This window comes from Rattus rattus, chromosome 3, assembly GCF_011064425.1.
Source record: "Rattus rattus isolate New Zealand chromosome 3, Rrattus_CSIRO_v1, whole genome shotgun sequence".
Lineage (NCBI taxonomy): Eukaryota > Metazoa > Chordata > Mammalia > Rodentia > Muridae > Rattus > Rattus rattus.
Window position 1 is genome coordinate 19,326,664 of NC_046156.1, and position 17,419 is coordinate 19,344,082.

A 17,419-nucleotide genomic window follows, 5' to 3' on the forward strand; every position below is an offset into this window, starting at 1 on the left:
ATTGATCTTCTGATTTACGAGAACAAAAGCATGCCCGTGTCGATTGATTCTCCGCTCATGAGAAGGCTTTGCTGGTGTTTAATGAAAGCAGGGGTTGGGGGGAGGGGCGCTGGAATTGCCTAAATGAGCTGCCTAACACACCCAGAAGCCGGAGTGGTTCTGAAGAAGCCACCCACACATAATCCTATCAGTGACATAAACCCTTCATTTGTTCCACTCTGGCTGAAGCTGCAAGAGGATTTCAAACTGTGGTCCCAGGCATGTGGGACTTGTATGCATGTGCATTTACACAGCACTGGCAGCTCATAGCAGGGCTGGCCCAAACAGTCTGAGGTGCTTGGAGCAGGGAAGCAAGTAAGTTGAATTCTAATTTATGTTCACAGTCTGCTCTGTTTTCTAGAGTGCAAGAGTAATTTGCCAATGGAAAAAAAAACATTTTGACTTCCAGGAACCTTTCTAGGAAGAACTTTTGTTATTATTTAAACTATAACTGTATAAACCTCAAAACATCTACAATATTTGTTTTATTTTGGTAAAAATTAAAGTATCTTTCTTCTTTAAAAAAAAAATGGTAATCCCAAAATACAGGGCTTTCTTAGAAAGCAACATGCATCATATCTTGAACAAGTTACCCAAATGGTTTCCCCTCCTCAGAAAGCCATGGTGAATCCGTGTTTCTGGGTTCCTCTGTGTCTGTCCAGCTTGGTCTCTTAGAGGAAAGTCTGAACTCACTGGGCAGTAGATCAACGTTCAAGGCTTGGGCTAAGGATGCTTCTGTGTAATTCCTTGCTCTGTCCACAAGTACCTGACGTCAGAGTTTAATGTCCTGGGACTCTGACATTTTGGCAAGTGTTTTCTTAACTCTCAGGGCCGTCAGCCTGGAGGCAGGATTATGCGCCCAGCACTCTGTCATAAGCTTCCCCATTTGCCTGAGGCACTGAAAGAGAAAGGGAGGTTGGAGAGAAGTCAGAGAAATGTGCTCTTTATACACAACTCAGAATTTGGCTTTCAGTTGGTGTTCATGAGGTCTGAAGCTATTTTTAAGGCACCAGTAAAGTATGAACACCAAATTTCACTCAAACTTTTTCATGTGAACTGATCATGACTCACCCAGACTCTCATATTTCCCTCGTGACAAGAGAAAACACGAGGCCTTGAGGAGAGAGAAGGATGACTTTAGAGAGAGGATCAAGCAAACGGGATGCTCAGTGAGTCTGAATTCTACTCCCTAGATTGTTTACAACACATAATGTATTTCAACATTTTAACTAATTCTGCACTGCTCAAAGAAACACTGGTAATTCTAAATCGTGCAAGTCTGCTCTAACAGTAGCACGATGCTACACCATTTAACAAAATTAATGACCTGCGGATATGTTTGCTAAAACTTTCTCCTGGATGTGCCTGTGGTCTATCAATCGCTCTTGCTGCAAGGCACGATTTCCCTTCATTAAAAATCATCAGTGAAGAGCTTTCAAGTGATACCAATCCCCACTGTCTACCCCCAGAAGAATAGAGCTCCAGAGCTTCTTGAAAAGCACCTACTAAACCGATTGGACAATACACCAGGCCAATGAGCCAGTTAATTGAATTTCCATGGGCATCTTACTTTATGAACGGCGTTCTATGCACCTGACTTTGGTGGGCCCAGAATGTGCTCCAAACTCTTCTTGAACTTCCCAACATGCCAGAGGCTCGGTTGTGGGCAAGTGAATGCAGGAAGGTGGATGGAGAGACACTGGAGCAGAAAACAAGTCTAAAGTCCAGGTCTGCCCCACTCACTTTATCCACCCCGGCATCAGCCTTTCCCACTTGCTTGGGGTTCACATTTAAATTCTTACAATAAATAGACTTGCAGTCTGAGCAAATATACATTCAGTACATAACACATGCTTATATTATATTTATATTCATATATGTACATACATACTTACACAATTATATATATGTAATGTATTATGTACATATAATATATAATTTGATAACCAATTGAGAAAGACTACTTCCCACTTTCATCATGGGCACACCTAAAATCATATATGTACAAGTAACTCTATTCAGCCTTAGCAGGCTTTGTGTGTGTGTGTGTGTGTGTGTGTGTGTGTGTGTGTGTGTGTGTTTGTAAAACAATAATTTGAAAAATGGAGGTTATGGATTTGAGAAAGAGCACAGTGTTCACGGAAATGGTTTGGGAAAAAAGAAAAAAAGAAAATAATATAATTATATTTAAATTTCAAACCTTAAAAATATTTTTATTTGCACTGTGCACTTTGTGTGTGCATGTGTGCCTGCACATATCTATGAGCTCAGGTACCCAGAGATGCCAGAAGAGGGCATGAGATTGCCTGCAGCTACAGTTATAGGCAATTGTGAGCTGGAAACCAAAGTCAGGTCCACTCCAAACAATCCACTTAACCAGTGAGCCTCCTCCCTCATCCTGAGGCCTAAACATTTTACTGGTGAAGAGGCCAGCACCCTGAGGTAGGTCAGTAGAGAGCATCTGCGTCATGTCGCTGTATAGAAACTCTAGCCTTCTGTTGTTTACCAAATTCCAGAAAGAATTTTGGACTTGTCATGGAGGAAAAAAAAATCACAGTGCTTTAAAGGACACACGGAGAAAGAAACAATAGCCGCTATGCAAATGTCAAAGCTGATATATGAAATAATGTTCTCAAGTGGGGGTGAGGTAGGAATGGCAATCAGGTCCACTCAAATAATGTTATGAAGGCTCAACTGTGTCCATTGATGAAGGAAAATCAGAGGAGAGGAGACTAGATTTGATGCACTACGGAGAGTTCTACACAAAGACTGCAATGAGACAGCACTGCTGTCACCAGCAGAATAAATTTCAGCGATGCATATTACAATTTCTAACAAAACAGAAGTCAGCCATACCTCCCCAAGCCTAGCCTTACCTCGTCACTGCTCCATCGATTGGGGAATGAAGGCCGTAACTTCTTCATGCACACAATTTCTCTCATGTCCTCATAAGAAGGGTCACTGGGCACCAGGTCGTGATATGGAAGCTGGTATTCTTCCACTATACCTGAAGATGTGTTTATGAATAATCTTATTTTCTATGAACTGGTAAAAATATGCCTAACATACAAATTTCCTCAATTAAAAAATAATATGTTGCTATTAAACACAGGTTCTATTTAACGACAAAGTTAAGTCTTGAAAAGCATTTACCCAAATGACAATTTACAGAAAACTAATAGGGAGCCCAGTGCTTCACATCGGTCCTCAAGCATCCCCTTCATCCCCTGGTAACTTCTAAACGCTGGTTTAAAAAAAAGCATCTCCAATTTGCATGATCTAGTTATATTTTTAAAGTCCATATTAAGTCTCAATGTAAAATTAGAAGGCACGTCTTGAATCAACGCTGAATCGCATGTAACTGCTTCTACTGCTGGCATGTGAGACAGAGAACAGCGTACTTTTGGAAGAGGACCCCACTTAAACAAATGTCACATTCATTTATTTGTGTTTTACTACAAGAAGTTTTGAACATTCAATATTGAAAAGTTGTATATCTAAAAATACTAGCCATGATTCATCTTGGGTTCGAATATTGTCCGATTTTCATTTTCTTCTTTAAATTTTTAATTTTACATATCTCATCCAGTCTAATAACTAATTTTACTAGTTTTTTTGCCCCATCCTTTAAGAAGTTAGGCTATTTTTCGTATGCTTTTTTAAACAGTATCTGATGATAGTAATTCTAAGTAACCCCTGTAACTCAAATGATGGAGAGGGTTCCTGAAGAACCTCCCAGACTCTACTCCGCACCACCTTTTGTAGGAATGCTGTCACTTTTATCAGAACAGGATGAAACCATTAAGTTATAAGATCTCCTGCCATGGATTAATAGAGTAAAAATGGCCATTTTACCAAAAGCAATCTACAGATTCAATGCAATCCCTATCAAAATTTCAACCCAATTCTTCATAGAGTTAGACAGAACAATTTACAAGTTCATCTGGAATAACAAAAAAAACCCAGGATAGCTAAAACTATCCTCAACAATAAAAGGACTTCCAGGGGAATCACTATCCCTGAACTCAAGCAGTATAACAGAACAACAGTGATAAAAGCTGCATGGTATTGGAACAGAGACAGACAGATAGACCAGTGGAACAGAATTGAAGACCCAGAAATGAACCCACACACCTATGGTCACTTGATTTTTGACAAAGGAGCCAAAACCATCCAATGGAAAAAAGATAGCATTTTCAGCAAATGGTGCTGGTTCAACTAGAGGTCAGCATGTAGAAGAATGGAGATCAATCCATGCTTATCACCCTGTACAAAGCTTAAGTCCAAGTGGATCAAGGACTCCACATCAAACCAGATACACTCAAACTAATAGAAGAAAAAGTGGGGAAGAATCTCGAACACATGGGCACTGGAGAAAATTTCCTGAACAAAACACCAATGGCTTATGCTCTAAGATCAAGAATCGACAAATGGGATCTCATAAAACTGCAAAGCTTCTGTAAGGTAAAGGACACTGTTGTTAGGACAAAACGGCAAACAACAAATTGGGAAAAGATCTTTACCAATCCTACAACAGATAGAGGGCTTATATCCAAAATATACAAAGAAATGAAGAAGTTAGACCGCAGGGAGACAAATAACCCTATTAAAAATGGGTTTCAAAGCGAAACAAAGAATTCACAGCTGAGAAACGCCGAATGGCTGAGAAACACCTAAAGAAATGTTCAACATCTTTAGTCATAAGGGAAATGCAAATCAAAACAATCCTGAGATTCCACCCCACACCAGTCAGAATGGCTAAGATCAAAAACTCAGTTAACAACAGATGCTGGCGAGGATGTGGAGAAAGAGGAACACTCCTCCATTGTTGGTGGGATTGCAGTCTGGTACAACCATTCTGGAAATCAGTCTGGAGATTCCTCAGAAAATTGGACACTGTACTACCTGAGGACCCAGTTATACCTCTCTCAGGCATATATCCAAAAGAAGCCCAAACATATAACAAAGATACATGCTCCACTATGTTCATAACAGCCTTATTTATAATAGCCAGAAGCTGGAAAGAACCCAGATGCCCTTCAACAAAGGAATGGATACAGAAATTGTGGTACATCTACACAATGGAATATTATTCAGCTATCAAAAACAATGACTTTATGAAATTCATAGGCAAATGGATGGAACTGGAAAATATCATCCTGAATGAGGTAACCCAATCATAGAAAAACTCACATGGTATGCACTCATTGATAAGTGGATATTAGCCAAAATGCTCAAATTACCCTAGATGCACAGAACACATGAAACTCAAGAAGGATGACCAAAATGTGAATGCTTCACTCCTTTAAAATGGGAACAAGAATACCCTTGGGAGTGAATAGGGAGGCAAAGTTTAGAATAGCGGCTGAAGGAACACCCATTCAGAGCCTGCCCCACATGTGGCCCATACATATACAGCCACCAAACTAGATAAGATGGATGAAGCAAAGAAGTGCAGGCTGACAGGAACCAGATGTAGATCTGTCCAGAGAGACACTGGCAGAATACAGCAAATACATAGGCGAATGCCAGCAGCAAACCACTGAACTGAGTACGGGACCCCTGTTGAAGGAATCAGAGAAAGGACTGAAAAAGCTTGAAAGGGCTTGAGACCCCATATGAACAACAATGCCAACCAACCAGAGCTTCCAGGGACTAAGCCACTACCCAAAGACTATACATGGACTGACCCTGGGCTCCAACTGCATAGGTAGCAAGGAATAGCCTAATAAGAGCACCAGTGGAAGGGGAAGCCCTTGGTCCTGCCAAGACTGAACCCCCAGTGAAAGTGATTGTTGGGGGGAGGGCAGTAAAGAGGGGAGGATGGGGAGGGGAACACCCATATAGAAGGGGAGGGGTAGGGGTTAGGGGGATGTTGGTCCAGAAACCGGGAAAGGGAATAACAATCGAAATGTAAATAAGAAATACCCAACTAATAAAGATGGAGGAGAAAAAAAAAAAGATCTCCTGCCATAGCATTAAACTCATTAGGATGACGGCATATTCCTATCAGTACTAGGAGACCTGAGTGAGAAAGATCAGAGGTCTGAGTTCAAAGCCAGGCAGAACTTCATAGATAGTGCAGTGCCAATCAGGACTCCACGGTGAAATTCTGTCTCAAAAACAAACGTCAACTCCAATACATTTTCACTGAGCATTTATTCAGGCAAAATCTGCGGTTTTTTGTTTTATATTCCCTTTTGTAAATTCAAATTCATATAAAATATAAGGGACTCAATGATTCAGATGCATTGCCTGTTTGTCATCGGTGCACAAGCTGTGACGGCATAGCGTTATTACTTGTATTGTGTCTGTTCTTCAGCTACGATTCTCTGTACTCTCAGTTCACAAGCAATGAAAGGGCCCAGCTTATAGCAGACTTCACTTCATTTGAGCGTTTTCTCTCTAACTCTAGAGACACTGACCCAGATTCATCTTGACAGTAAAGACTGTCTCCAGTTAACTCATTACACGGATGGACTGGGGGATGGTAAGGTAAGCTAGGTATACAAACTACATGAGACACAGAACCAGGGCCTAAGAGATGGATGAATGCTAGCGAGCACTTGCCGCTTTTGTAGAGGATCAGAATTTGGTTCCTAGAGCCCATGCCAAGAAGTAGGCCTTATTAGGAATTCTTATGATTATGGACAATTATCATGAACAACAACAAGGTTTGTATGTTTTAACTTCATTTATCTTTTAACCAGAAGAAAAGAAAAAGGAAGGAAGGAAGGGAGAAAGAAAGAAAGAAAGAGAGAGAGAGAGAGAGAGAGAGAGAGAGAGAGAGAGGGAGGGAGGGAGGGAGGGAGGGAGGGGAGGGAAGGAAGGAAGGAAGGAAGGAAGGAAGGAAGGAAGGAAGGAAGGAAGGAAGGAAGGAAGGAAGGAAGGAATTGAGTGTTCAGGAATGGGTGCCTCACTCTTCAGTGTCTCTAGGTTATGTCTGCAGAGGAGTACGGAGGATGCAGCAAGGGGTTGGAAGTGAGATCCAGCAGGTAGGTGAGGAGAAGCTAGAAGGGCTAGGAGAGGGTTTGGGGGAACTCCTAGGGAGCCTCTAAGAGAAGTGAAATGGTGGAACAAGAGACAGAGGGTGTCCCGTGACAAGTCAGGGGAAACTGGGAGTGAATCTGGAAAAGCACATTCACTGGCCAAAGAGAGAGAGGAGGCAGCCAGCAAAAACGCCTCTAATATGTCAAGTATTTCCTGGAAGGATTATGACTGCATCCACAGAAATGAAGGCGGGGAAGGAAAGAAAATCTGATGTTGTACATAATATGCCAACTTTAATCCTTTCTGATCAGAAAGGATTTGCAAACATCTCCCATGAGTAGCTCTTCAAAGAGGTTTCTTTCTTACCTCCAGAAACACATCTCCTTGCAATCTCCCAGAGGATGAGTCCAAAGCTGTACATGTCAGCCATGATGTAGGACTGGAAATGAGTTCTATTCAAGCTCTCGTCCAGCACTTCTGGAGGCATATAGCGCTTGGTGCCAACCCGGGTGTTGGGTGGAATGTCAACCTCATTTGTGTCACTAAGGGAAAGAAAGCAAGCCATTGTCAGCACTGGAGAGGCTGCTGTAGCTCTCTGAGCAATTCAAAGAGGAAAGCTTTCAGGGAACAAAACATTTCCTCATAAAAACATTTCTTGGCAAAAATTAAACATCCACAGATTAAACACCCAGACCATGTGTAACTAAATGAGAATGAAGCCCCAATGTACAAAATTATATTACTACAGAATTAAATTCAAACTGTCAGTTATTGCTGAATATCTAATAAAAGCTATGCATAGTAGTTTGCACATCCAATCCAAACACTTAGGATGTAGAGACAGAGGATAAAGAGTTCAAGACCAGCCTCAACTGTGTAATGAATATGAGGCCAGCCTGACTTAAATGAAATCTTTCTCAGAACATAAAATAAGCAATGTCAAGTAAATATCTACAATGTATCTTTTTTTTTCCTCTTAAGTAAATGTAATTGATTTGTTCTTATAACTGGGAAGTACATAGATCAAGTTGGCTAAAACGTGTTAAGAAGAGTTTATAACAGAGAAAACTATGCCAGGAATAGACGTAAAGGGAAGCTAGAAACTTTTCAGATGGAAAAACACCACCCAACACACTGTATGAAACTGATAAATCTCAAAGAATCAATAAAGAAAAGCTTCTCTGCTCCTACTATACCTGCTGATAAATATTATGTGTGTGCAAAGAAGGTATTCCACTGACATGTATCTGAACATGTTACAATGTGTCATTTTTAATTATTAGAAGAATGTACGAATTAGGGAATCTTAGGTTCTAGACACACAGAAATAATACATCCCATATACATCCCATACACAGACACCAAACCCAGACACTATTGCGGATGCCAAGAAGTGCTTGCTGACAGGAGCCTGATATAGCTGTCTCCTGAGAGGCTCTGCCAGAGCATGACAAATACAGAGGTGGAGGCAGCCAACCATTGGACTGAGCACGGGGCCCCCAGTGGAGGAGTTAGAGAAAGGACTGAAGGAGCTGAAGGGGTTTGCAACCTATGGGAAGAACAACAATGTCAACCAACCAGACCACTCCCCCCCCCCAGAACTTCCAGAAACTAAACCATCAACCAAAGAGTACACATGAAGGGACTCATGGCTCCACCCACATATGTAGCAGAGGGTAGCCGTGACAGACATCAATGGGAGGAAAGATCCTTGGTCCTGTGAAGGCTCCATAGCCCAGTGTAAGGGCAGGGAGGCAGGAGTGGGTGAGTGAGTGAGGCAGCACCATTAGAGAAACAGGGGCAGGGAAGCTGGGATAGGAGTTTTCCAGAGGGAAAACTGGGAACGGGGATAACATCTGAAATGTAAATAAATAAAATATCCAATAAAAAATAATAATAAAGGAAAAAGAATAATTATAGGCTCTAACCATATGTACCAAGAGTGTATACTGAGAAAGGGAAACAAGAATCATCTTAGTCTAGGACACTCAAGAAAGTGTGAGGAAAACTCGGGATACATTCTGGCCCCAGTTGATGTAGACTTTTAGATAGCTCAACTCTTAGCTCCTTTATGTCTGGAATCTGAGGGGACGGGGAGTGGTTGTGGAATGTGTGGCAAAGCTGCCTCTCTGCTGGGGAACTGAAAGGTAACTGCTACACAATGACACTAGTAAGATTTGTCTCTAGATTCCTCCCCTCATCTCCCCTCCTCTCTAAACTCTTTCCTTCTCAATGAGTCCAAAGGAAAATGACCAAGGTTTTCAAGATCAATCAACTGCAAAGAGAGCAGTCATCCTGTCAGCAGGTTTTTGCCTTCCTCCCACTTCATTTTGTTTCTCTTTGCCTACCTGGTGTCAGCTATGTGATGAGTGAGGACAAACCGAGACACTTGTCTTTAAGGTCACACCAAATAACTATGGCGGCGGGATTCAGGAACTTAAGATTTTTACATTGCCAGACATTTCTAGCAGAAGATGTTTTCTACTACTCGTAGAAGATGCTGTTCAGATACTATTGGGAAACCCCAGTGGTAAAGGGAAGGGAGAAAGAATGGCCGTCATAAGCACCGATGCAATTAAATTATAATCTTGAAAATAAAAGGGGAAGTAATTAAGGGACTTCTCTTTGACTTTCAGTAGTACCATACCTGTTCTCAGGTAACAGCAGGGATTAAAAAATGAGCTTCTCTTAATCTTCAAGACTAAAAGTGGAAATTAATATATACAGGAATGAAGGGAGGAAGTGAATTCAGAAGCTGTCAGACTTATAGGAAGAGGGCAGAGAGAGGGTCACTGAAGAAAGTCAACGAGAAAGAAGGTAGCAGACAGGGTGAGGGTCTTCAGCCTATTCCAGCCTCCTTCTCCATGCAGGAGCGCAAAGCAGTGAGAGACAAAGTTAGAAGAAAAGATGTATATTATGAAAGATGCGCAGAAGAGGAGAGAGTAAGTCCAACCCCACAGAGCCAGTGAAAGATGTGGTAAAGGCGACAAGGGTGAATGCAAATTATAAGGCTGTGTGCAGACTGTAAACAGCATGCTGGTTACTTCTAGGAGACAAAAAAAAAAAAAAAAAAAAAAAAAACCAATAAAATGGGGGAAGGGAACAGATTATATTCGATATCTTATCTCTGATGAAAAGACTAGAGAAAAGGAGGTAAGCTGTAACCATCTGTTAATATTCAACTGTCCTTGGAAATGCCTTATGAGTGTTTATAATGGATCATAACTAAGGTGTATGCAAACATGCATTACTAATGCATTTTTGCATTATACAAGTCTATTTAATATAACCCAGCAGGATCAATGACCCAACAGTATGTATTTCCAGGACTAAGGAAAGCTACAGACATAAGACCATGACATTAAAAAGTCGTTTATAAACTAGATAAAACTAGCAAAAAAAATGGATTTCTGCTAAGAACTGAAACTACTGTCATAAATGTAGGTTCTACACTAAATATCAAGGAAATATGAGCTCTTTATCTTCCCCACAGACAAAGTGGAAAGATTCTCTTTACTTTTCCTGTGAAAAACAGTCAGGGTTAATAATCAGAGCCTGGTGGCAGGGCAGAGGCTCCAGAGAATTCCAGGAACAGATTGTCTCCTTCAATTAGAATTTCACAATTAATATTCCCACGAGACCCAACCAGGCTGTCGTGCTTCTCAGTGTGTGTACCAAGGGGTTATAAACTTAGGTAGAATTAGAAAACTCATGTAATTGGAAGATAATAATGCCAATACTAAAACCACGATCTCATCTTAAAGGGAACAGAGGGTGGTTTATTCTAGAACTATTTTGAGGGAACAAAGACTTAGGCTACTCCCAAATCCAGTGTTCCAATGTACAAGTGTCTTCATAAAAGTGTTACAGTTTTTGCAGAACAAAGAAAGGTATAAATCCAGGCAAGTTTAAAATACATTGGAAAGTATGTCAAAGGAGGACTTACATGCAGCAAGATGGGGGAAGCTTTTCTATAGGTGTGTGAGAAATGTAAAAGGTATACCAGAGAGGAAACAGCCTCCTGAGAACCCTGACAGGCTTTGACAGACAAGAATGCAGAGGATAAAGACTCATTATTTAATCCGAAAAGGAGATCTATACAAGGTAGACACAAAGGTAGACAGAGACCCAGAAAAAATCAAGCCCCTCATAAAGACCCACATTGAGAGCTAGTTTAAATAGAGGGTCAAGGATATGCATATCTATGTAACTCTTTTTTATTGGATTTTTTAATTTACATTTCAAATGTTATCCTCTTTCCTGGTTTCCCATCCATAAACCACCTATCTCATTCCCCCTCCCCCTTCTTCAATAAGGGTGTTCCCCCTCCCCAACCATCCCCCATTACTGCCTCCCTGCCCTAACATTCCTCTACACTGGGGAGAGGGGTCCAGCCTTGGCAGGATCAAGGGCTTCTCCTCCCATTAATGTCTGACAAGGCAATCCTCTGCTACATATGTGGCTAGAGTCATGAGTCCCTTCATGTGTACTCTTTGGTTGATGGTTTAGTTTCTGGAAGGTCTGGGGGGTGTGGTCTGGTTGGTTGGTATTGTTGTTCTTCCTATAGGTTGCAAACCCCTTCAGTTACTTCAGTCCTTTCTTTAACTCCTCCATTGGGGGCCCTGTGCTCAGTCCAGTGGTTGGCTGCAAGCATCCAACTCTGTATTTGTCAGGCTCTGGCAGAGTCTCTCAGGAGACAGCTATATCAAGCTCCTTGTCAGCATGCACTTCAAGGTGTGGACTCACCCACTACTGACCCATCCTTGTGTGGGCTGCATGCTGACAAGGAGTTAAAATCTTTGACATCTCTGGAGGCCAAATTCTCCTCTGGTTTTGGCTTTTTTCTCTTCCCAGTATGAGATCCCAGAGAAATTCCCATTTCTTGGGGCCTATTGTTTCAATATTCTGATAGGTTTAAAGACACAAATTTCTTCAGAGCCTCCCCTTGCAATGGATCAAGAAAAATTTGTGTCTCTAAGACCCCCAAGAATCTCTTAGACACTGAGCCACCAACCAGGCAGCATACACTAGTTGGTCTGAAGCCCCCGACACACACAGCAGAGGACGGCCTGGTCTGGCCTCAATGAGAGAAGATGCACCTAACCCTTGAGAGACTTGAATCCCCTGGGAGTGGGGAGGCCTTGCAGGGTGGGTTGGGGTAGGGTGGGAAGGAATGGGGACATCCTCCTGGAGATGGGGGAGAAGGAATGGGATGAGAAACGGTTGGAACCCGGACTGGGATAATGACTGGACTGTAAAAAAAAAAAAGAAGATTAAAGGTAAGTTTAAAAAAAAGAGACGCGGAGTTGGGGATTTAGCTCAGTGGTAGAGCGCTTGCCTAGGAAGCACAAGGCCCTGGGTTCGGTCCCCAGCTCCGAAAAAAAGAAAAAAAAAAAAAAAAATAGAGACGCAAATTTCTCTTAAGAAGCACCACATTTCTGCCAGCTATTTTACAACTTCTCAATTTCTGTTTTAATACCTCACTCTCTGGTGGGATATAGAATGTCTCCTTTTATTTGAACTTCAAATGCCAAGCTTGCATTTCTGGCCTGTCACTGGCTATCAGTGTTATAACAGAAAAGCAAAATCAGAGATTCAAAGGGATGACCAAGGACTTTCTAAGTGTCTGAGATCCAGCGATTCTACTAGCTGAGACCAGGATGATGTACACAAGTATGAATTCTTCTGCTACTGCTTCTGGTAGGGATGAAGTTGAGGGGGAATAACTTGCTGTAATGTGTTGTAGTAATTATTAAATAATGAATCTGTATCCCCTGCTAGTGATGGCACTGTAGGGCCGCATGGCACTGGCCCATGTCCCGGTACCCCCAGCTATTCTCTGTCCTTGGTGGTCTCTCCGCCCCTGTTGCTAGCTGCATGCCATGGTCACACTACCAGCTGGCTCTCTGCCGGGAACTCTGCTCACACTCCCTCCCAGCAACCCAGTAAAATCAGGACTCTAGATATTTGTGATACAGCAATCAGATTTATATGCTAAATTCTCAACTCACAAAATAGTCACACAATAAACTTACAACCAATTGATCAGGATATAAACCACCCACCTAGATAAGATAAACTGACCTGTAGAAATCTATTCCTTAAGAAATATTCATAACTACCATGGCCATTTAAGGCCACAAGGATCTGGGTTGTCCTTCTCTGCCTCCGTCTTGGTTCCTATTTTTTCCCTCTTCTACCCCACTTTACAAAAACTTTGTCCCTGCCTTACTTTTTGCTGTCCAATTACAGGTCTTGCCTTAAATTATGACAGCACTCACCTGCATATAGACATCAACCTACAGTGATGTGTGCGTGACAGAGACACAGAGAAGAGAAGCAAAGGTAGATACTGAGCAGAGGCGTAAGGCTACCCTACCCCCTGAGGGTACCTGTGAGGCAGGACTATGCTAAGAGAGGATCAATAGAACCATGCACTGAAGTGGAAATTTCTGACTTCTTTGGAGGCTCAGTTGTGCCATGTGATGATTTTCTGGAAACTGTCTTATGAGAGGATGTTTTTAATGAAGCCGACCCATGGGAGGATGTTTTGTGGAAAACAGACACGTGGTGTTCTTCTGGAAGCAGCCTTGGGAAAAGGCATCTGACGCTTTGCTAGAGCAGATGCTTAAGAGAATGTGTGGTGTTTAGAAAGTGTATAAATATAACCCAACAGACAGCGGACGACACTGTGTGCTACTCTTTGCTGGTCACCATTTGTCATGACTTTAAAGGGAGAAACACACCAAAGAACCTCTGGTGGTGTTCAGGTGACTCTTGCTGCTTTTGTGGACTCAGGCCAATTTTCAGAGCCTGGTGGTTTCTTCTGGATCGAACTAATGTTGCTGCTTTATAAACCATGTTTTTTGAGTGGATCGAGCTACCACTGAACTGCTGATACCCTGACAAGGCAAATTAGAATCGCCCCAAAGAACTCTTTCTAAACTGGTCCATCCTCCTTTGTCCTATTAACCTTTCCTTTCCACTTCCTCTGGTGGGTGGTGGGCTAGAAGGGAAGTTAAAGCATTTAAATACACTTATTAAAGTAGGATTTTAAAAAAAGAAGCCTACAGTGCATACAGCTGGGAAATCTATGTTACCACCGGCTACTTTCAGAATGCTGTCACTCGGGGAAAATAAAGACTGAAATCTTACCAGGCCTCATTCTCTCAGAGAAGCCAGAGCACTCTTTTACCCATGCTGACTCAATCCCAAGTTATACCACCTGCAGGGCATCCTTGAACACCCATAGGTCTAGTCAGTAGCCTGTGCCCCATGTGCTCAGTGTACTGCTTAAGCGTAGGTAAAAGGTTTACAGTTTGAAAGTGGAGGAAAGGGGGATTTTAAATACTACCTCTGCTAGCCTTATTAAGCACTCCAATCCCATGTCTGCAACCAGGAATGCTGGCAAAAGGAGTTAGTAATGGAAAGTGCTACTTCGTAACTTGGCACATTCTCTAGGGCAACAAATGTGGGACATGTGTTTCCTTAAGGGCACGAGAAGAATCCACTGTGGAGGTGAGAGTCTATCAGGAACAGGGTAAACCAGGGGGGGTTCATACTTCCTGGCTTCTGTACCTCAGGGTGGGCCTCCTGCTGGAAACCACTGATGCCCAAGACAGAGGAAAGAAGGAGAGAAGTCAGGTGAGAGAAACCTGACAGACAGAGAAAGACAGCAAGTAAACACTGAACTCTTTGTATGAATAAGTTACAAAGCTTTTGAAAACTAAGCAGAGCTCTTTGAAAGAACAGGTTAAAGAACTGACAACGACAGTGTATAAATGGGGTGCTGGGTAGGTAAGGCATAAAACTGAAGTTTGAAATGATAAACAATATAATAGAATATACTCTTGTCTTGTGTGATGTGCACACACACCATTCATGTCTCCTGAATTATTCTCCCAGTGACTGTGGAACCAACTTACTCAGCTGACCTCTACCCATTCATAAGCTCCTGGGTGCGGAGCATTTTCTGCAGTACGGTTCACCAGAGCTCAATGTTTGTAATGGTCACTATTTATTGGCAAAATGACAGAATCCCAAACTACCCAGGAGGAAAACCTCTGGGCATGTCTGTGAGGAAGTTTCTAGAGTGGGTTGATGAAGGCTGATGTAGGTAGCACCATTCTATGGGCTGAAGTCCTGAACTGAGTAAGTAAGGAGATAGCACTCCTCTGTCTGCTTCCTGACAGTGGTGCAAGTGTGCCCAACTCTGCACCTCCCTACTGGTCTGGCTCCTCTGCCATGGTAGACTGCACCATCAACATGAGCTTTAAGTTTCGTATTGTATTGTAGCAGCAAGGAAAGGAACTAAAACAAGGTTGCAAAAACCAAATTTCTAAAAATTTCAATGTTTTCCAGAAGGTCAGTACTAAATCTCCTTCATCAAAGATGGAGACACCTGCAAAAATATTCACTGGGAATATTGACATTGTCACTAATGAGCTTAGCTCTATTAATTTAATGTTGGTACTTAAAAAGGTAATATATATATATATATATATATATATATATTTAAAGGCAGTGCAGAAACTGACATCAGAAGGATTCAGGAAATATAGTTTCTGCTACGTGGAGCCAATCCTTTCCTGCATTTGGACAATTCACAACCATCAGTTGGGAGAGCTATACAATAGTTCAGTCTTGTCACTGCAGGTCTGCTGTTTAAGATTCAACACCTGAGATGCCCTGATCCAGGGTTTACTTTCTCCTATAGAAAGTGTTTTATTTGGACACTGAAGTACTGGAAAACTGCTTGACTGAGTGAGTTGTGAAAGCTGTGTGCATTCCTTTAAGGCACCTCATACCCCTCCTCAGAGACAGTAGGGATCTCCTGACATCACCTGGATTAAATCTCATTTGAGCAGGAAATGTATCCTCGAAAGAAGCCAAAAGAGCAAAAGTATTATGTGCACAGAAAGTCCCAAAGGTACCAATGGTCCTCTCTGTGATTCTCAAGTTCCCTGGGAACCTTCCAGAAATTACCTAAGAGACAATTACCACCTATATGCAGGCAATATTAAATTCTTACAGGAAATTCACATATGGACATGGGTTAGCTATGATTCCATCTGAAATAAAGCACCCTGTATAGCCGCACATGCACAGACACACAACATAAATTATCAAGAAGGGTAAAACAGAGAAATGGGTAAAGCAAGGCTTAAAACCAGGGTTAAACAATGGAAGATGTCAAAACTCTGACACAGCGGGAAAAAAAATAAAAATGTCTGAAATTATCCAATATGACCACTATCTGGAAAAGGAAATGAGTCTGTGAAGCCAGCCCCCCTCTCCTCCTTTGTCCAATAGGACACTGTATACCAAAGATACCCCAAATTATCCTTCAAGTGTCTCCTTGTCCTAGAGCCAGGATTCACATGAAACTTCTGAGGTCATTTAGTTCGTCTCCCTTAAAACAAAAGTAAATTCTGGAAATAAAATCTCCCTTTAATTAAAAATCCCCACGGAATATGTTGGCTCATCTTTCTTGTCCCTACACTTGCTGAATTGAAACAGTAGCAGGATTTGGTATTTGTAACTTATGTCGAGTGGAAAAGGATTCACACTGTGGATCTGATGCGACTGTTGCTCTCACGGTATCAAGGAGTATCCAGAGAGCTGAGTCCTATTTGAAAACAATGATAACTACAGACAGACACTATTCATTTAATTATTACAAGCTACAGAAGGTGGTGTCTTTCTTCTCAAGTGTGGATGGATGTGGATGAGTATAATGAGAGACAATTCTAAAATTAGGGAAGTGTTCATGGAAAGGCCGGGATGTTCCAAGCTAAGGTCTTTAGAAGCAAAAGGAAGGCATCAGCCACCTTGGGTGATACAAGCTGTTCAATATTGTAAAAGAATACCAATCAGAATGTGGATACATTAGAAAGTTATGATAGAATGTGTCCATTCTCTGAAGCTAGGACAACATGTTGTTCTTCCTTGTGTAGTCCATATTTAATTTGATTACCCAGTATATGAAACAGAAAACAACCAGAGTCATGGCAAAGATAGTGAGAAGGGAAGATTGACAGCATATGGTCTGCTTACTCTCTACCAGGAGGGAGAGATAAGAAGCCAGGGATCACTGCAGCGGTGTGAGAAATGCCTTAAGACTTTGTATAGGGCCATTAGTGACTAACAACAGTTGTCCCTTTACTCTAAAGATTGTTAGTGGTTAAATAGAGAAGTGGATACAAGCTATACAGATAATAAGAAAAATACAACGAATGCTCTTGTGGGTGTAGGGAGTAGAATGTGCTCAGAATGGACAGGGAAAGGTAAGCAGCATGGTGGGACTAAATCTCAAGAACAGACCAAGGTCAGTAGAGTTTGCCGCAGCAAGGGACCCTAACTACATTTTAACCCAAGGCCATGAAAAACT

At 41.8% G+C, this 17,419-nt stretch overlaps 1 protein-coding gene across 2 annotated transcripts in view; it reads right to left on the reverse strand.

Annotated features, from left to right (window-relative positions):
* Nucleotides 1-511: 511 nt before the first annotated feature.
* Nucleotides 512-17,419, reverse strand: part of Bmpr1b (bone morphogenetic protein receptor type 1B) — a 42,741-nt gene continuing 25,833 nt past the window's right edge. For both annotated transcript variants that reach the window (XM_032897250.1, XM_032897251.1), the window contains exons 8-10: nt 7,396-7,571; nt 2,916-3,046; nt 512-937 (exon numbers count right to left, since the gene is read on the reverse strand). In XM_032897250.1, the coding sequence (XP_032753141.1) occupies nt 812-937; nt 2,916-3,046; nt 7,396-7,571 (433 nt within the window). In that variant the 3' untranslated portion in view covers nt 512-811. The remainder of the gene's footprint in view (nt 938-2,915; nt 3,047-7,395; nt 7,572-17,419) is intronic.